Below are 19,815 nucleotides of genomic sequence, written 5' to 3' on the forward strand. Positions count from 1 at the left end.
ATCCGAGCAGGAGCTACACGTCAAGCATTACCGATTTTATTGCCTTATGTTCCGGAAAGGGTGTTGTACAGAGTATAGAGAGATGCTCTCTGGATCGGGTAAAGTTAACAAACAGCAAGTCAGACCCATATGTTAAGAAACAAACAGGGCTTCATAATATTAAGCTGAGATGAAGAAAAACAAATGGTATTGGCAGGGCATGCAATTGGATAGCAGATAACTACGGCGGTCCCTTAGTGTTAGGAGAGAATTCCGAGAAAAGTCAACCTACCAGCGTGCAGCAGAGTGGTGGACAGGGGTGAGCTGATAAGATTAGGAAGTTTCCAAATACGGAGTCGACCTGGTTGGCTCAGGACAGGACTAAATGGGGTTCTGTGGGTGAGGGCGTTGTCCTGCAGGTGACCTAAGTGAGATGGTGATGGGCATCGGAACAGGGCGCTTGCGTAGGCGCACTGCGGCCAGGGGATATCATGACGTTAAGCCGAAGGTGAGACCTGAACGCCGCCTCCATCAATCAAGGCGTCTAATAAACTAGTAAACTCAACTTATTTATTGGGTATCGCGTGCAGATAAAATTCAACAAAAAGAATGGCAACGAATGGGAACGACTAAACCACCCGGTCTTCGATGACGGGCGTTAGAGACATCGCCACGGTTGCTGCGTTCTTCCAACATGCGACAACCGCCACTCTCCGGAGAGAACCGACCGTCGCACCGCCTTCACCGCTAACGCCCCTCATCGCAAGCATTTCTTTTTACTCGTACAATATAGCACATGGGAACGTGTGTTCTTAGAGATAAACGTAAGGACGGAACCACGTCCACCTCGCGACAGATACAGATCGAAATACAAGATCCACATAACGTGCTGCCACCAGAGCGCGGTGTTGAAACGTTCCTCCGGAACGTGGAGAGCATTGACAGCGTTTAGCCTCGCTTGGTTCTTTTTTCTTCAACTGCTACTGCCAACTGCACCGCTACGGTCTTCGTGCGCAGCCTGTGTTGAGTGTTTCCTCATTCGAACATTACAAACTCTGAACCGGAGCTCGAACGACCTTTATTCTCGTTCCCGAACCATCCGCGTTTCGACCTCGCGATACAGACACGAGCTTCACTCGCCGCCCTAACTTCCATCTTTTTTATGCTCCCCATGATGAGAATAAACTTTCCTTCCAGCACATGGTACCTGAGCCCGCTAAAGGGTATACCAGAGCACTGTATACACGTATACGCATCCAGTCGACTGAGCCCGCCAGATAAGACTACAATAATCCCTACCCTACTCAACGGAGGTGTTCTGCGCCAGTTAACGAGCTTGTGTCACACGCAGGTTTGGTTTAGTTTACATCGAGAGCAACTATAACCCTTCCGCGCCCCTAGGATTACGGCCTGCTCCCGACTTCAGCAGTGGCCGGAGCGGTGCGACCTGAGCGCCTTTCTGGTCATCGAAGCGGTAATCTCTTCCTGGCACAACCTCGACACACATTGTTGGAGCGCCATGTGCCAAAATTGCATGCAGGATGCAGTTAGATGGCACACAGTTGCCCCAAATTTAGCATTGAAAGTAAGTGTTCGTGACGAGAAACGTTATGTACTTCGTATCGGTCAACCGCGCAATTCTTCTTAGACCCTGGGTGTTCCTTCTCCAGCAGCAAGTCGTTTGGAGATGATGATCATGCCTACACCTGCTCTGGCGCTTCAACCTCTTGGTATTAAGAAGGGTTGTGGGCCCAAATTAGCACAGTCCGCATTAAAAGGAGACGAGCACCTTCGTCGGAAGAGAGACTGCCAACACGCTTCTCACCTTGCACAAGCGTAACGCAACGTTTTGGCCGTCTCAATGTCCAACCTGTCCTCCTAATGAGCTGAATGTCCGTAATATGGCCGTCTCTCCTTAACACAATAAGGGCGCACCAATCTGCACGCAATTAAACAATGCAAGCAGGCGAGTTTGCGGGAGCTGCCGGGAACAGGGATGGCTCAGATTTACTGGCGTGTACAGATCTCTCTAAAGATCGCCCCCAAAAGGATTCAGGGCACACGTGGGGTCAGAGGACAATGAGGAAACCGGAGGGGGGAGACAAATGGTCGGGTTAAGGTTCAACCAAGTGACTGAACATGGGCAGGACATGTAGTGCGAAGAGAGGATAACCGATGGTCGCTGAGGGTAACAAACTGGATTCAAAGGGAAGGAAAGCGTAGCAGGGGACGGCAGAAAGTTAGGTGGGCGGATGAGGTTAAGAAGTTCGCAGGGGTCAAGTGGATGCAGCTAGCACAGAACCGGGCTGAGTGGAGAAAAATGGGAGAGGCCTTCGCCCTGCAGTGGGTATAGTCAGGCTGATGATGATGATGATGATGAAGTGAGCTGTTGGGCGACACTATTAACCTTAGAGAGAAGCTCGCGAATTGCTTGCACGCCATCAACTGTCGGAACTGTGGGTGCTAATATAACTTACGTATCGATTAGGACGGTGGAATACATTGGAATCCAGCAATTGATCTCAATGCCGATTATTGTTTTTTGTTTTCGCGTTTGTGACAACGGCATTTCCAAGAGCGTCTCAAACGGCTTGAACGACAGCGATTTAGGTGACAACGGCCCAAGCTACCTAAGCGGCAGCGGCTTGCGTGACAACGCTTTGTGTCACAGCGGAACGCGAGACATGGGCCAGTGTAAGAGTTGACACTGAGCGACAAAGTACCTGCGACCAAATCGACAACATCGAGGACTATGATATAATGTTATAGGTGGAGTGTTGAGGACTAATTGGGAACCAGAGTGTCAAAGGGCGGTACTAATCGCGAGCCGTTCGATTACCAGCCCCCGCCTCAACGACCGCACAGTGCTAGGGTACACCTTTCAGAAAATACAGCCCTGCACCGGGACGGAATTGCGCCGCTACGCTCCAACGCCGCCACCGCCATAAAGGCATTTGCATTAACCGCCCCGCTGAGCGCAATCCAGTCTTCTAGTCCCTTCCGGCGCAGACCACCACAGCGTCAGCACTTGCTCTCCTGCACCTCCATCCTCCTTCGTCCGCTTTTCACTGGAGATTAGTCTTGGGAGAAGCAGGCCTCGCGGATTCCGCCTCTTGAACCACTCGGTGAGCGCATACGTACGTGCTTGCTAACCTTCCAAATGCTGCAGATTTCTGTTAGCGATCGACCTTGTTAAAGAGCACGCCTTGCGACCCGTCTCAAACGGCGTTAATTAGACGAGTGTCTTAACCGAATAAAAGGTAACTAATTACCGAAAATTTGGCTTTATCACACGCCGACAGAACTCGCAGAATTAATCCGCAAAGTCGGCAACGCGTGCGCTCGGTATTTTAAGAACGCACATAGCGACGACATTTTCACTCCAATTAAAATATTTTCGCTCTTTTTGCGGGGATTAACGCGACAGCGATGGTATTTAAGACAAAGATCGCCGCTGTCGGCAAAGTAGACGTTTCTTTTTGTTCTTTTTTTTTGCGCTATTAATCACCAAGACATAATCCAAACTCCCTTTTACTCATACCTTGAATAAACGTGCGCTGACATCGCACAGCACACGGACGCCACTTCGTTTCGATGGAGGCGAAACGAAGTGGCGTCCGTGTGCTGTGCGATGTCAGCGCACGTTAAAGATCCCCAGGTGGTCGAAATTACTCCGTAGCCCTCCAGTACGGCTCCTCTTTCTTTCTTTCCACTTTCATTCCCACCTTCCTCCCTTCCATTACGGCGCGGTTCGGGTGTCCACAGAGCAAGTGTGACAGTTACTGCGCCTTTCCCTTCCTGTGAACCAATTTAATTTAATTTAATAAACATCTTCGCTGCAGGCTCTGAGTCACTAGACTCGTCATTCGTAATCCCGTACATCGTGAGAGAGATGTCGCAGAGTCCCGGCAGCGCAGCTTGCACTGCACGAAAATTGCCCACGAGAAAAGAAATTAAAAGTGCTTTCCAAAATGACTCGGAAACTCTCGGAAAGAGCAGAACTAAACTCGGGAAAGATAACAAGTGCGCTGCACATTTCGCGGTCCATGCCAGGAGTGCATCTATTAACCTGGTACTAACGTGAAAAGTAGGGCTATAGTTGGTAGGTGTTCATGGTAAACTCGCGCGAAAAGGACGAACACGGCAGAGAAGACAGCACGATACAAGCGCTTCTGTTGTGTTGTTTGCCACGAATAACAGATGGCTACCTGGACGAGTGACCGTCAGAGGCCGCTATCAGAGGGGCGCGGACACGGAGTGGCAACGGCACAGCAAAGGAAGGCGAGAAGCATGCAAGCGGCGCCATTTCAGTTTTCCCTGATGAAAAAACCTTCCGTGGAACAGCTTCCGCGATGTCGAATGCCTACCCTTCCAGCGTTCCACAGTATGCAATAACCTTTCTTGAGTATTGACGTAGCACCGGAAGGGGCGTAACATCACTCAGCGGCGCGTGTGTTAAACCCGCAGCGAGCTTAGTTCCCTCGTTCGGCAAACCCCTTTGGCGACAGCGTGAACTAATATAGGCTTGTTCGGAGTTTCGGCGCAGCGACCGTGCGGAAAACTCAATTCTTTCGGCGGTTCCATGATGTAGCCAGTTGGGCTCGCAAATCACTCACCTGACTTGCCACGGTTCTTGAACGTGTTGATGCGGTCCAGCCGGCGTGACTCGTCGCTCATTGACGCCGAAGACGACAAAGATGTCGACAAAGATGTCTCCTCAATCTCGCTTTCCATACCGAACATTCGCTTAAAGGCGACCTTGGGCAAGGACTGAGAAGTGCTGCGCGAAAACTGAATCTGAACACCTGTGCCAACCTTAAGCATATATCGAAGGCTGGGCGTAATGGCGTCCTTAAGGAAGAGCCTGTACAACTCCGAGATAGCTCGTAGTTTGAGTCGCCTTTCAGGATGGAGCAAGACTGGAGAAAATCGTATACCGAAGCGAGAGGCCTAAACGAACAGGAGAGAAGGGTTCTATAAGCGAGCAATTAAGAACAGCTGGACTTCACTGCGAACAAAAAACCTCTGCTTCTTTCAGTTCGTCTCCAGAGATCCTAGTGCATTAAACTTGTGTAAGTGCAAAGAAAGAAAAGAAATCGACAGAAGAAAACCTGAAGAAAAAAAAGGAAGCTTTTCCGTTAAAGCGAACAAACGAGCAAAAAGGACTTGGTAAGCGAGTGATAACGACTAGATACATTAACTGTTTAATGCTTAATCAGATAGCCGGCAGAAATCTGCATTGCATACACTCCCACTAAAGTACAAGCCCTATGCTATGTAAAACTAGGTATTAAGCCGTCACAGCTAACGCCAAACTTTGAAAGAAAAAAATTACTGGACTCGTGTGCGTTTTCTTCTGTCCTCGTCTAAGTGTTGGCGCTAATTTCCTTAATTTTTACTGGACAGCTTTTAAGCACTAGCCGGTATACACCGAAGAAAAGGGACCCTGTAGCGATGGACACAACGTCAAAATTAAAGCCACACGCAGCCACCTAGCTAGCAAAACAATGGGGAGGAGAAAACGGACGACGAGCGCCAGAAAAAAAAAAAAAAAAAATGAACGAAGGTATTTCGAGAATGAGCGTCTACGTACCGGATAACGCTTGGAGGCGACCGCGCGTCAAGCGTTCACCGATCCACACCACCAAAAGAACGCTCTGAACAGAAAGGGCACCGAAAGAAAGCGGAAAGAAAGCACGCGATGCGACCTTCCTAAGACGAAACTTTCGACTCCCTCCCGGGCCGCGGCTGCGTCTTCTACACGCCGCCCGAGCCGCGGCAACGACGAGGTAGCGGAGTTTTTACAGCAGCAAAGCAGATGCGGGCTGTTTGGCCGGCTCTTCTTCTCGAAATAGACGTTCCCAGTTCGGAATACGGGGACCTGGCAGTGCGGGAGCGGGCGAGCGCGCGGGGCTTCTGCACGAGCATGCAACGGAGACGGTTATACGGCGTCGGACTCGGGTGTATGCACGGTACACCGTTTTGCCTCCGGCTATGGCTCCGCGGCTCCGGCCCTTCTTTCTGCTGAGCGACTGTCCGCAAAAATAAATAAATAAATAAAATAAAAATCTTGCGTCGGCTTGGGCTCCGAACTTGCTTCTTTGTGTTACGGCAAGAGAACGCTCTGCTATAGCACGGCTTCTAATCTACTCCCCAAGTTGCGGCTTGCTTCGGGTTACTCGCGACCCACGACGCAAATAGAAACGCAGGACGTACGGACACGGAGATTCTCACGTTGTGGTCTCACACGTCTTCGAAATCTACGGAGCTTCCTTGGCAGGGGTGACCAATATATGCTCGAAGTCGGGCGTATAGAGAAACTACGTAGGTCGAGCGTACAGAACAGAATGGCTATGCAGGTCGGTCAGCTATGCATCGACGGAAGCCAACTTCATACGCGTCGGTGACGTCGACGAGCTGCCTATCGTCTAGCCAATAGCAGAGAGTCAGAGTAGAGCCCTGCCTATCACCGTAATACACGCAGCAACCAGTGACAACGTTCCGTCTCTTGAGAGTGGAGGGACGCGAACACGTGGAGGCGACGACGGTTGGAGCAGCTAGAGATGCACTCGCATGCATATAAGCCCCTAGCTGGTTCGTCGTCTATAGGAAACGAGGTGTAGGATTGAGCGCACGTCCGGCGACGTAAAAGGCACCGCTACCGCTACGGCCGAGATGACGAGGACCGCGCTACGAAACGCGAGAGCCGCGTCCCGGACCATTGTCGCGGACATTCCTGCTTTTTCTTTTCCTTTTTTTCTTTTTGTTCTGCCTACGCGTCATCACCGTACCAGGCGACGATCGTCTCACGTGATTTCTGCCGCCGGAAATGCTTTTCCTGCCAGCGAATCGAAGGAACACGCGAGACGTTCACACAGACCAGAACAGTGAAACAGCGCTCCGGCCTTTTTGGTGGTGGATCCAAGCAAGCTTACGAAGTTGTGTTCAGTGTATCTATAGCGCCCAGTGCAAAATTCTTGAAGGTGGCCTATCTTTGTTCAACGGAGGAAAGTCTCGCAGACCTTACAAGAATGATGACTTTCGAAGCAAGAATGAAGGTACGTATACTTATCGCTTATCTCAACATTAGCAGCCATGCCGCTAATAGCAGGACGCAAAATTGCGACTCGAATCTCATCGCTCGACTTTGGTACCTAATAAGTGGCGGTTCACCAAGAAATTTCATAATAAAATGGTGAAGCCACACGCCGCTCTTACATAATGCTTAGTTAACGGAGTAAAAAAAGTATGCTTGTTCTATGCATGCAGCATATTGAAAGTATAGGATAGCCTTCGCACAAGGATCCCAGGCGTTTTCCTTCGCACTAATGTCCACCCCATGTCAAGATAAAGCACAGATATTTTGACTTACGCTTCAATTTATGAAGCGTCGACCGGCTTACACATCCAGTATTCCAGCTGAAAGTCCCCAAGATATATTTTTAACGTGGAATGCCCGAGAGTCAAATTGCCTCATCGGCAGTAAATATTTCAGGAAAAAAAGAGACAACTGGTAAATAACAGTTGATTAATTCTAATATTTACGTCACGAATGTAGTGTAATTGCTTGCGGAATTTATAGATTGCCTCGAAAAGGAGCTAGCCGATATGTTTGCACTGAGGTACCATTCACATGAAGTATACCTTCATATATTTTACGGGCCTTGAAACAAAGCTTACACCAAGGGAAAGCTCCCAATTACAGCGGTGTTGGTTCAGCGAATCGAGACCCATCTCAGAGAACGGAATCCTCCCGGCTTCTGAGCTTTAATTGACGGGGATTCGCAGTTGCACTGGCTGAGACATGCACAGCAGCTGTCAAGTAAACAACCCTGCGTAAAAGGTACCTCAGTGAAAACAAGTCAGCCGGCTGTTTCTCAAGACGATTTTACAACTTCTAAAATGACACGTTGTTCCTAGAGCCAATGATTAAAAACATACCTAAACACATCTTATTCATTCATCATCATCAACCGGACTATATACCACCGCAGGGCGAAGGCCTCTCCCATATTTCTCCAATATAACCCGGTCCTGTGCTAGCTGCATCCACTTGACCCCTGCGAACTTCTTAACCTCATCCGCCCTTCTAACTTCCTGCTGCCCCCTGTATACGCTTTCCTTCCCTTGTAATCCAATTTGTTACCATTATAGACCATCAGTTATCCTCTCTTCGCATTACATGCCCTGCCCATGCCCATTTCTTCTTCATGTTCACTAGAATGTCATTAACCAGATTTATTTATCTGACCCGCTTTGCACGCTTCCTAATTAAAGTTACACCTACCATTTTCCGTTTATTCACTATATTTGCAAATTGAAGACAAAATACTGCGGACAAGGCCGCGAGATTCTCCTTCAGTATAGTTTCGTTGGCTGTGGACCCGCCGTCTTTTCTACCTCGTGCAAACAAAGCTGTCAGTTCTAGGAAATTTTAATTCGTCGCGGTTCCACGCAGTTTGCATATTCGGCGCGCTTTGCCAAGCTGTCCGATAGCAATGCTGAAAGAACCTTAACAGCAGCGCGCATTCGTTTACCTACTGTTAGAAGCATGAAAGGAAAGTCCTACAGGCGATCCTGCCAGTGCATCCGAGTACGTTAAAAGCTTTCGAGTTACATCGCATGCGCCTAATCTGAGCATGCGCAGTAGCTCCGAACCCTGCGCACGTGGCAGTCCGTGACCACCCTATAGTTTCGCTGTTCGTGCGCAGCCATACTTAAACTTCGGGTTTGTTGAATTAATCGGCCGACTTGCGTCGACATCATTCAGGCTGGATAAACAAAACGTTGTTCCATTCGTTTAAAGTAAGCACCACTTCAAGCGCCGAGCAATTAGCGACGCAGCAGTGACATTTAAATTTGTTTCCAACTTCATATATACCGATTCGAGTACCGACAGAGGAGCGCTGTTTCCCCCTTTCTAACTGGTCTAAAAGCGAATGCTGCAAGCGACTACGGCAAGCTAATCGAAGCAGCAGCTTACACCGAACCCTGTATGGGCATACAGCCGGGGAGCGTTGTGAAGGCAGCAGATCTACGCACAGCACGTCTACTCCCGCGTGTGTATGACGCGAGGGCCATACACGTATACACACACAGACTCACAGGAAGAGCAGGTGGAGACTGCGCTGGAGCGACGGCTGTCCAGGTACCGACCCACGGGGAGCGACATGCGCCGCCTGGAACGGTCCTTGTACGCCGGGAACTCCAGCATTGCCTGGCGTCACGCACATCTCGTATGTACACACATCCACGCACACAATACTCGCGCTTCTCTCGACCCTAAAGCACCCTGTCATTGTACAGGCTGTCACATCGTTTCGATTTAATAACAGTAGCAGCAGCAGCAGCGGCAACAGCAGCAGCTAGCGACGCCGATGGTACGCAGGGGAACGCGAGCGTGTGAGAGAGCCTTCGATCGACACACTGTCAATACAACAACGTCGGTGCCGATCTGTGGTCCTCGGACCCCTATTCATTAACGCTCAGAGCGAGAGCCGAAAGCTGATTTACGTTAAATCCCAGTGTACGCCCGGTTAAACACTAGGTAGCGCACAAAACACGTACAATGGAATGCCGCTAAGTCTTACTCGCTTAATACGAAATTCCGTTTTATTCGAAGTGGTGACGTGGTTCTCTCGACGAAAGATGCCGCCAAGATGACCGGACTATTTTCTAAAACAGCATGGCCTCCACAGGAGGTTCAAAGAATGCAAACAAGATGTGACTCTACTGCGTAACGATTTCTGACGAAGCAAAATCGCAAAGTATAGCAGCCACACGCATCAAGGCAGCGTACTTCCGCATAGTTAAATATGTTCGTCACTCACTGCATGATGATGAGATCGATATTCGGACGCTATGCAACTCGCGGTACCAGAAACGCACTGTCGATTCAGTACGTAGGTCGAAATGTATACATCAACATGGCGGAGAACCGGCGGCGACCGCAAAAATCGGATCTCGATTGCTATTCCGAACACGTAGTATCCGACGTCTCAAAGCGACCCGACGAAGGAACAACAAGATCAAAATAAAGCCGTGTCTGTGTTTACGCGCCAACGAGCAGCACAGCCCACCCCATTGGATAAGAAATGAGCCGTCCACCCCGACAGTCAGCCTTCCTTGCGGTATTATAAGTGCGACCACAACAAAAAGGCAGCGAAACGACGATTGGCTTGTTGATGACACGGACCAGTTTGATGCGGAGAATAAAAATACCATGCTCTCTCTTCCATACGAGCGTAAGAAAAGCTGCAGAGCCAAACGAATAACAAAATAAACAACGCAACACACATTCGAAGAATGGTCGTAAGTAGGGCTTTCTCTCTACTAAAAAGTAGCTGACGCATCTGGAAGACCAGAAAGAAAATATAAAAGCAAAGGAAGCATCGGTGGTCAGCTTATAAAAGCAGCGGCATCGTTATTTCCTCCCGGGAAAACTGGCTCGGAACAACGAGCCAGCCGATTCCTCCCCCTGCAGAAAATCGCAAGCAAAAAGAGGTAGCAGTTCTAAAATGCCATCCCGAATTCGCCTCACGCCAACAATAAGCCAGTAACAGTAACAAGCCGCTCAAGACGCATTCGGGACATATACAAGTATACACACAATAAAAGACTATTCGTGAAGTTCAAATCTCGGACTCGGAGGAACCCGCTTTTTTTTTTTTTTTTTTTTTTTTTTTGTAAGGGCGGCGTAGAAGAAGGCACGCTTTCCCCACGTTTTCCCCAACATCCTAACGATGTCCCCGAGGAAAGAAAGGAAACGGGGAAATCGGGTGCAGCCACAACAGCATCCGCGTTCGTGCCGAAGCGGGCACTTATAGACAACGACACGCTGCGTGCTTTACCAATCAGGGAAGGACTTGTGCGTCGAGCAGTGGGTAAGGAACAGAAGGGGAGGGGGACGGACATGTCATTAGACGCGCTCACGATGGGGACCAGGCCGACGCAACGGGAATATGTGGATGTCGCAAGCTGCCGCTCCCATTACGTAATATGCGTTCGTATACACATAATGCGAAGCCGTTCGGCAGGAATGCCGGTCCCTCCCAATACCCACACATCGCGCTCTCCATAGCCGGTTGTCATTTACAGACGAAGGAAACGCGATTTCGCCGCCCGAGCGGTTGAGGCAAGTAGTCGATCGTGCGTGGAACGTAAGCCACGTTGTCTGTGAATAGAACGCGCGTGTCTGTGTGTTGTGTGCTATACGCACAACGTCGTGTCCAGGGCAGAAGTTTTGTGGCAATGACACGCACAATGCCCATTTGCGCGCGTCCCCAGGTAACCTGATGGCTGTCAACAGAACTGGGCCGCTGAGATGGAAGTTGCTTGTTCGGGATGTGCCTGTGGGAAACTCTATGCGTCTGAAGGTAGGGAGTCCTTTACCCAGCTGTCGGAACTACCCAGGCTGCGCCAGGCGGCTTAAAAGCATTCTACTGCCCGACAGGTAGGTTACCCGTTTAGCGCTATAGTCGAGCCAGGAACTCTCTAATGGCAGCCAAATGAAAAAAACTGAGTACGCGAGAAGTTCTGGATCAAACGGGAAACAGAGTAATGCGAGGAAACTTGCAACGTAGTTATAATGGCCAAGTTGGTGCGCACTGTACAGCCGTGGGGGTTCGTAATCGCGAGGAACGTATTCGCACAGAAGAATGTAGCGAAATGGGGAGGTTAGGGTATACCTAGGCAGTAATCTCGGATGTTTCAGCAGATACAAAAAGAAAAAATTCACGAAATGAGCCACACGTTTGCGATGAGCGATGTGAAGTGTAGGTGAACACGTTCGCTAGAACTTAAACAGGCCCAGTTCGCACATGCCTCCTTCTGTTAGTGCCATGGTTTATGTTGCTGACCAGTTCCCATAATGCCATTTATAAAATCAACTGCACGGTAACAGAATGGTTCAGGTTTAGCGGTGTGGATGCATCAAAGTAATCGCAACTCTTTCGGCACTGCAAATTGGACAATTAGGAAATGCTCCACTTGACACTTAGTACAGCAAGCGCGTTTGCAGTTCCGGGATCATAAAAAAAAAAAAAAAAAAAAGAGGACGTCAAGTGAGAATGAGCTTGAAGGTAATGGGCTGGCACTTACGTAAAATGCTTTCAAGCGCAATCACGAGAAGACTACACGCTTTCGCTGCGCTGTCACGTTAAAGAAACGCGCTTGAAATAGTGAAGAATGAATTAGAAGAGCGATAAGGCTTCCCCATCCAACAATGATTTCCCCACCCCACCGATAACGAAACTAGAAGTAAATTGGGGAAAAACGGGAGTAGATAGGATGCAGGCTCGGTTTCCACGGCAACCACATGCAGAGGCACGACTCGAAACGAATGCGTGCCTGAGCGTCGTCGCTCACCCTTCCAGATGATCTTGAGCGGCGACATCCGTAGTTGCGCCCTCCCGAAAAGGGGACAGTCGCCGGAGGAAAAGCCAGACTTCGCTATTCCCCAAAGGGGAGGCTGAGGAACGGGAGCGGCCGCGGATGCGCGCACGAGCGCACCCTTGGGCCGCTCTGCGACCTTAAAGAATAGGCGACGGCAGCTGAAATGGTGCGCACCGCCGCGGCTGCCGTTCGGTCGGCGCCACGAGCAGCGAAAGTGAGGCCCAACACAGTACGCCGCAGCCCCGCCCGACTTTTCATCAAAGATTCACCGGATACCGCAGTGGCGGCTGGTACTGAGAGAGTCCGGGATATCTTTCCCTCTCCGCTTTTTCAATGCCGGCCCCGCGCTTGAAAAGGTCGCCGACTAAGCGGCAGACACAAAAGGTGGAGAAGGGAGCGCGCGTTTCGTGGGGCAACTCCCTCGAGACCTTTTCGACTTCCCTATGGGGAGCGCAAGCCCGCCTGCTCCTTGCACTAATGTGATTGGAAGGGAATGGGGAGGGAGGCGGAGCAGTAGCTAAAGGCGCCAAGACGTCGGAAGTATAGGTCAGGGGGTGCACAGTTTGCCAATACGCTCCATTTCCTTTCTTCGCTTTACGTGGCCGCAATGTTCGGCGGACGAAGAAATCGGAAAGCTACGAGAAAAGAAACTCCTCTATTTGACTCCTTTTGACGGTCAATAGCTATGCCAGCACGCCTCCATTCTCATGCCCAAATGAGCCAAGCCAAATTGGATTACGTCTACTGACACCATAACACATCTATCGCCATCGAAAACCGTATCCGCCCCTTTCGAACAAGCAACACTGACAGTCTTAAAAATGTCCGGTAATGCATCCCACAGTATGCACAGTCAAGTATTCGGTATACCTGCCGGTGAAAATATCGGTCAAGTTGCACGGTCTTTCAATCGGCGCTCAAAATAAAGAATTCGCATCATCTCTTCCACTCGACTTACGACGATCACGCGGAGAATAAGCTGTGTGACGTCAGCGCCCACGTCCCTCTTCTCCGCCCCTGAAGACCATCGTTCCTGGATGCGCTAACCAAGAAGTTCCTTTCTGCTGGTGGGTGGTGCAAAACTTTCCTTTCATGCCTTAAAAGTATCCACTTTCGCCGGCGTCCAGGAAGAATTCTTTCGAGACGACACGTTATTATAAGGGCAGATCTTCCAGCGAACTCAGATGTCGAGACGCGAGATGTGCCCTAGCAGGTATCTGTATCCGGGAAACCGATATGAACGACGCACCCACCACTTTTTTAGCACAATTATTCTAAGAGTACATCCAATTTAATACAGCAAGGAAGCGATCATGTTTGACGATGCCACAATCGCCTCGTAACGTGACGATTAGATTACCACAACGCTTCAAAGCTCCCCGTATTTCATCGGTGGTTCATTGTCGCGACACGTAGAAAGAACTGTGCGAACATGTACTGTCTCCAACTGTAGGCCTTTGCGCAGCCAACCACCCACCTTCGACTTGAAGTCATGTGAGAATCTAAAAAAGAAACACGAACGTGAATTTGAGTGGCGAAGCCGAACAGCGCTTTAGATACGTCTACACTCTGGTTTTACTGATTACCTGGATATCACAGTCGCGGACGCACTTTCGCTAAGAGCTGCTCTTTCGTTATTTTGCGTTATTATTTAAAAAAAGAAACGATTTCTTCGCGTCAAGAAAGACCGGCAGAGATAGAGCGCGGACTGAAAGGGCGGAACATGAGCTACGGGGCGTGACGTCTCGACGCCATTATAGGGTAACGGTTCCCCAGGGTGTGTTACACGAAGATCTCTCTTTCGCATCATTAGTCTCCTACACGGCAGAACAAGTACGCGGTGGCGATGGTGGCAGCTATCTCGAGGCACACGAACTACCTGGCTTCTGCACGCGCGGTTCTTCACGGATGGATGGATGGATGGAATATAGGAGCGTCCCCTTTGAAACGGGGTGGTAGCAGCAGCTATAATGCTCATTTCTCTCCATATATCTTAATTATTGATTTAGAATTGTTAACTAAACCATCATTCTATTTATTAAATTTTGTTCCTACATTACTAACATTATGTCACTTCTCTGCTTTTAAGCCACCAATCTTCCAGCCGTTTTTTGCTAGTTTCCACCGCCGGTTTATTCACTCGGCCACTGTTATCTCTAAACCCCAGAGCTTCAGGAACAGTGACTGCGCCTGCATCAACTTCCGGATGGATACCATTGCAATCGAGTATAATATGGGCAATTGTTTCACTGGAGTTACCACATACAGCACATGCGTCATCTCCATTGTTAAATTTCTTTTTGTAGCTGCGTGTTCTAAGGCACCCTGATCTAGCTTCAAAAAGTAGGGCACTGCCTCTTGAGTTATCAAAGAAATCTTCCTTCCTGATCTGCATTTTCCACTCGGGGGTTTAAACTGCTGCTCCCCCTGCCGACGACGTTCGGAAGCGACAGCAATGGAGGCGCAAAAAGAATTTTGATCATTTTTTTCCTTACCGATCTTTTCTCGGCTCCAACCGCTACACGGAGTAAGGTAGACAGGAGAGTCGACTCTGATGAGGAGGATTGGGCGCTAACGGCCCGGCGGGGTGAAGCTTCGGGACGCATCGTCTCGTCTCGTATCGTATCGACAGCGGGGCGACTCAACGCTCGCATCCAGCCGACAGTCAGGCACCGAAAGGCACTGAGTGCCCAGAAGGAGTCAGCCTATTCTTTGTCTCAACCTCCCCGAAAGGGGGGCGCCAGCTTGTTTAACGATTATGCCCATCCATAGAAAGAGAGAGAGAGAGAGAGAGAGAGGAGCCAGAGAGAGGAAGAAACTGCACTCTACTGAAAGACGAGAAGGATGGAGCAGCAATGGAGAGAGCGCAGCAGCGCTCAAATCGCGCCAAGTAACCGTGGCCTCGCACTAGAGCCGGCGCAAAGTCTCTGCATTAACTCAAACCTTGAACCCAAGCTAGCGCAAATGTAGATAGATCTATTCTTTCCACTTTTCAGCCTTCAGAAAAGCAATCACACCGCACTTCCACCACAGTCCTTAGTTCTACCTATAGCGCCCTGTGAAGCGACTACGAAGATGCGATGCTATGCCTAATTCTGATTTTTTAGTGACCGAAGAGCTGCCATTATCGCGAAAAACTTCGCCACAGTATGCATAAGAAAAGATACCATTAATCCGAAAAACTTACACCCACAGAAAGTGACTAAACTAAAGAACTAAGCAATCTATAAGACTCGAATCCAAATTTGCAAAAAAAATAGAGGCACGAAATTAGTTTCCCAATTCTCCATAAATGCGCGCAGCTTTGACTTGCATCACAAAAAAAGTCAGCAAATGTTTTTCTCCGCAAGATTCGAACTTACAACGTCGAGCAGCAAACTGTGACTGACATTCAAAGTGAAGTTGGCTGTGTTTAAGCGAAATTCTGACGAGACCAAAACAATATCCGGAAGTACAGTACAGTACAGTGAAGTCCAAGTTTAGTGCTCTATTCAACACAGTCGAACTATTTCAGATATAAGCGGCTTCCATTGCAAAAGCGGACCAGGTGGCGGTATTCGTTCGGCGACTGTTCGGAGCAAAATAAATAGGCGTAGGTGAGATTTCAATCAGATGCGCGGAGGAGGACGTCGTCGGCCTTGACGCCCAACACCTGCGCGTCCTTTGCACACTGGGGTTTCAGCTGCCGCAGTGATCTGCAATGCAGCCATCCCTACAAAGGTGCAGAATGCAGCAGAAAAGGTCGGTACATCGATAATGCATAAAGAAAGCCGAGCATGGTGGGTGAGCGTTCCGTTACCACCCTTATATAGTCCCCGTGTTTTCTTCTTTCATCCGGGAAGCCTGCCACGGTTGACCGCATGATTACCCACCCAGGCGCGGAGGATGGTAACGATCACGTGACCTCCGGGCCGGCGAAATCGACAGGGCAGCGTCTGTCGGTCATGGCCAACGTGTAATTATCTTGACAGAGGGGAATACTAAAGCAGCGTTGCCATGCGCCTATATATATACGACACAAGCGAGGCCGGCCAGCGCAACTTCAGGACCAGGGAATGGCTGCCAACTGCGGTGAAGGTCGGAGCCACAGCCAATCCAAATAAGACAAATACTCTGCAAGGAAAGGCGTGAATTGGGCCGAATTGCAAGCAGCTTTAGCATAGCGCAAGCACCTCTACGCGGGTGACGGGGTTCAAGTGCAGTTGACCCAGCTTCCAATTCAAACCAATGCGCCGGCCTGAATCTGCGCGCCGGTCCGCGCTCATCGCAACGGCCGATTTACTATGGCGTCTTGCGTAAATTGGAGAATTCAAATGAACAGGAGTACAAGGAAGCTTTTTTTTTTTTTTTCTGTGCTAGCTCAACAGACTGGGGAAAAAGGTACATCATTAACCTGCAACTATTAAATGCAATAACATTAGCGTTACGGTTAGCTAGGGAGGACACGTTATAAAGGTGAACAAAGTTACCAGCAGAACACTAGTACAAAAATTTCTAACATGGCCCCTGCAAGTCACACTGTCCATATCTTGAGACTGCATTACCGCACAGTGTGCCCAAATGCTTATCGTTTCTCAAAGTCCGCCAAAACCACAGCATACGGGCGTTTTTGCACGCCGCTCTCGATAAAATGTGGACGAAATATTGAACGAGCGTTTTGGCCCACCCGGCTGGTCGCCAAGGCCACCAAGAAACCTCCATCGCATGGCGGCTTAGGCAGCGAAACGGAGTGAGAATGTAATGTATTACGATGAACGTCACTGCGTGTGTGTAGCACAGAGAGCGGGAGGGGGGGGGGGGGGGGGGGGCATCAATCAAGCCATGGTGATGTTATCATAACGGAGAAAGCAAGAACTAAACGAACACCGAAGTACCGGAATTCAGCAGTCAACCCTTTCGTCAACCTCATCATTGCCCACCTTCCACAAAAATAGCGTTCATCGTATAGTTACGTTAAGCCTATCAAATACTAAGCACATTCCAGACTCAGTTTGTTACTAGCCCGATGCAGAAAAGCCATAATGCAGAAAATCCGGCGTTGTCGGCTCTTTCTCATCTTCATTAATGATTTGCAAAGTAACATTGATGTTCCAATAAGACTATTTGCTGACGACTGTGTGATGTATACAGTAGCGTAAATACGATTGATGATCAGATTAACGTAAATTTAAACCTACAAAGAATAGTCAAGTGGTGTAACGACTGGCAGATGGAGTTAAACTTAAAAAAAAAGTCTGTGTTCATGTCAGTAACTAGGAAAAAAAAATGTTCTTAATTTCAATTATCAAATAAATGGTTGCATGCTCGAAAGAGTTCATCAGTATAAATACTAGGCATAACTTTTACATCAGACCTACGATGGAATACCCACATTGAAAATGTCATTTCTAAAGCTTTTAAAACAGTATGGTACCTGCGACGCACTATGCACAGTGCTACCCCGGATGTAAAGTGCCTGGCTTACAAAACCCTAGTCAGACCAATTATCAAATATTCTAAAGTAGTATTGGATCCTCGCACAGCAACTAATTGTCACAAGCTAGATAGGATTCAGCGACTCGCTGCAAGGTTTATCTATAATAAATACCGCCGTAACCATTCTTCAACAAACCTCTGCCGACAAGCCCAACTACCAATGCTAGAAAGCAGAATCAGGTATGAAGACTAAATACTCTTTACCTCATTATCAATAATTATCTAAAAATAAATAAATCCGATTACTTTAAGATCAAAACTAATGAGACATCAAGACATCGTCATAGTAAGTTCATCCCATTGCCAGCTATAAAAAATAATTGCTTCCAGTTTAGTTATTTTCCGCGAACTTGAAAGGACTGGAGCTCTCTTCCAGATTCTGCTGTTCGATCTTCATAATTATGTGAATTCCTACGCCATTTAGAAAATTTCATCTATAGCACTAGCACAGGGCGATGAGGTCATGTTGCTGTTGTGTAAGATGGCTGTTGCTCCGATTTCTGTGGGAATCATTTTTATTTTGTTTGTGTGTGTATTCAAAGACGATTTTTGATTGACTATTGGTTTTCATCGTGTTCTGTATTGCTCTTTTTTTTTCGTTTTGTATTTTTCACTCCTGTTACAGCCCCTTATAGTAGCTGACAGTATTAATAAATGAATGGAATGAATGAAAATTACAGACACGGCTCAGACAGGTGAAAATTCCCAAGTGACATATGGTCGGGTACTGACTGGTTTGTGTGACGTCACCTAGCCCGTGAGGTTGCCCAGGAGCTACCAGCTCCGACTTCTCCTTAAGACGGGTGAGCGAGGTGGGAATCGAGCCTTTCAGGGCACATGGGCGATGAGTAAGACACGCTATCCCTAGCCCAGTAGACGAGTCACTGCGGCTTCATTAGAGCGGGGCTTTCTACGTATCTATTGTGGCCTATCACAAAAATGGGCAGCTTACGGCTACATGCTAATGAATAAATACGAGATAATAGAGCCACAAATTTAGGAGTTAGTTATTAAGAGACGAGCAAAAGGGGTATAGGCGAACGAAACGGGCACCCACAAGGGTAGGCGCAGACGGGAGCTAGCCACCAACGCTAGCTACGCGTTTAAAGGCGAATGTTAAAGTCTAGAAAAGTTTTTCGCTACATGCTGATTTTAGTTCTTCTATCTTACCTTCGTTTTTATATCCCTATTAAGTAAAAAAAAAAAAAAAATCACCTCCCCTGTTTATGGTAATATCGCGGGAGCGCTAACTGCAAGGTCGTTCAGAATCCCATGCATGCATGACCGCAGAGAAGAAACGGATGAGTGATGGATGAGAAGTGGATGAAGAAATGGATGTGCATACGCATAGAGTGTTTGCCAGCCACAGCGTCGTCTGCTCGCTGCTCTGCAGACATGACGCAATCCCCGCTGTTCGAGAGCATGCGCGTGCGCACAGAGCGCTTGCCAGTTACAGCGCCATCTGCTTAGCTGTTCTGCAGACGAGAACAACCCCGCTCCTCGTCTGCTCGCGACGTCTGCAGAACAGAAGACGCTATAACCAGCAAATAATCTGTGACTGGCAAATGATCTTTGCGTCTGAGGGACAGTCTGTTTATTCAGTGCTCTCGAAATATCAGAAGAAAAAAAAGTCTCCAAATCGCCGTCGATGTCCACATCAAAGAAGGATCAAAATCAATACCATACGTGGCTTTCCGCTATCATAGGACAGAAACCGCATCAGCTCCTCAACGCCCATATATCATTTTACGTCGAAACCAAAGACCGCGTCGATTTTATATATAAATCGTGCGCCTGCGAGAGCGCGCGTAAATGGCTGTCTGTATACGCGAAACTACGGGGTGGGTGGTAGGGGAAGAGTTGAGCGATTCCCGGTCACTCTTATTGCTGCTATTGCTGTTGCTCCTTTCATAAGTGTGGCTTTCCCCTTTGACGTCGTGCTATATCTATCAAGGAAATGAAAAACTC

The 19,815-nt window shown here is 48.7% G+C and overlaps 1 protein-coding gene across 6 annotated transcripts in view; it reads right to left on the reverse strand.

Annotated features, from left to right (window-relative positions):
• The window catches only part of LOC146178322 (S-adenosylhomocysteine hydrolase-like protein 1), a 266,939-nt gene that overhangs the window by 34,513 nt on the left and 212,611 nt on the right, over positions 1–19,815 (reverse strand). For 2 of the 6 annotated variants that reach the window (XM_084578138.1, XM_084578137.1), the window contains one exon: positions 9,085–9,196. The exons of the other annotated variants lie outside the window; for them this stretch is intronic. In XM_084578138.1, the coding sequence (XP_084434264.1) occupies positions 9,085–9,196 (112 nt within the window). The remainder of the gene's footprint in view (positions 1–9,084; positions 9,197–19,815) is intronic. 6 annotated transcript variants of the gene reach the window in all.

The sequence above is a fragment of the Amblyomma maculatum genome, chromosome 9 (genome assembly GCF_055883805.1).
Source record: "Amblyomma maculatum isolate TAMU_Amacu chromosome 9, ASM5588380v1, whole genome shotgun sequence".
In the NCBI taxonomy this organism is placed as follows: Eukaryota; Metazoa; Arthropoda; class Arachnida; order Ixodida; family Ixodidae; genus Amblyomma; species Amblyomma maculatum.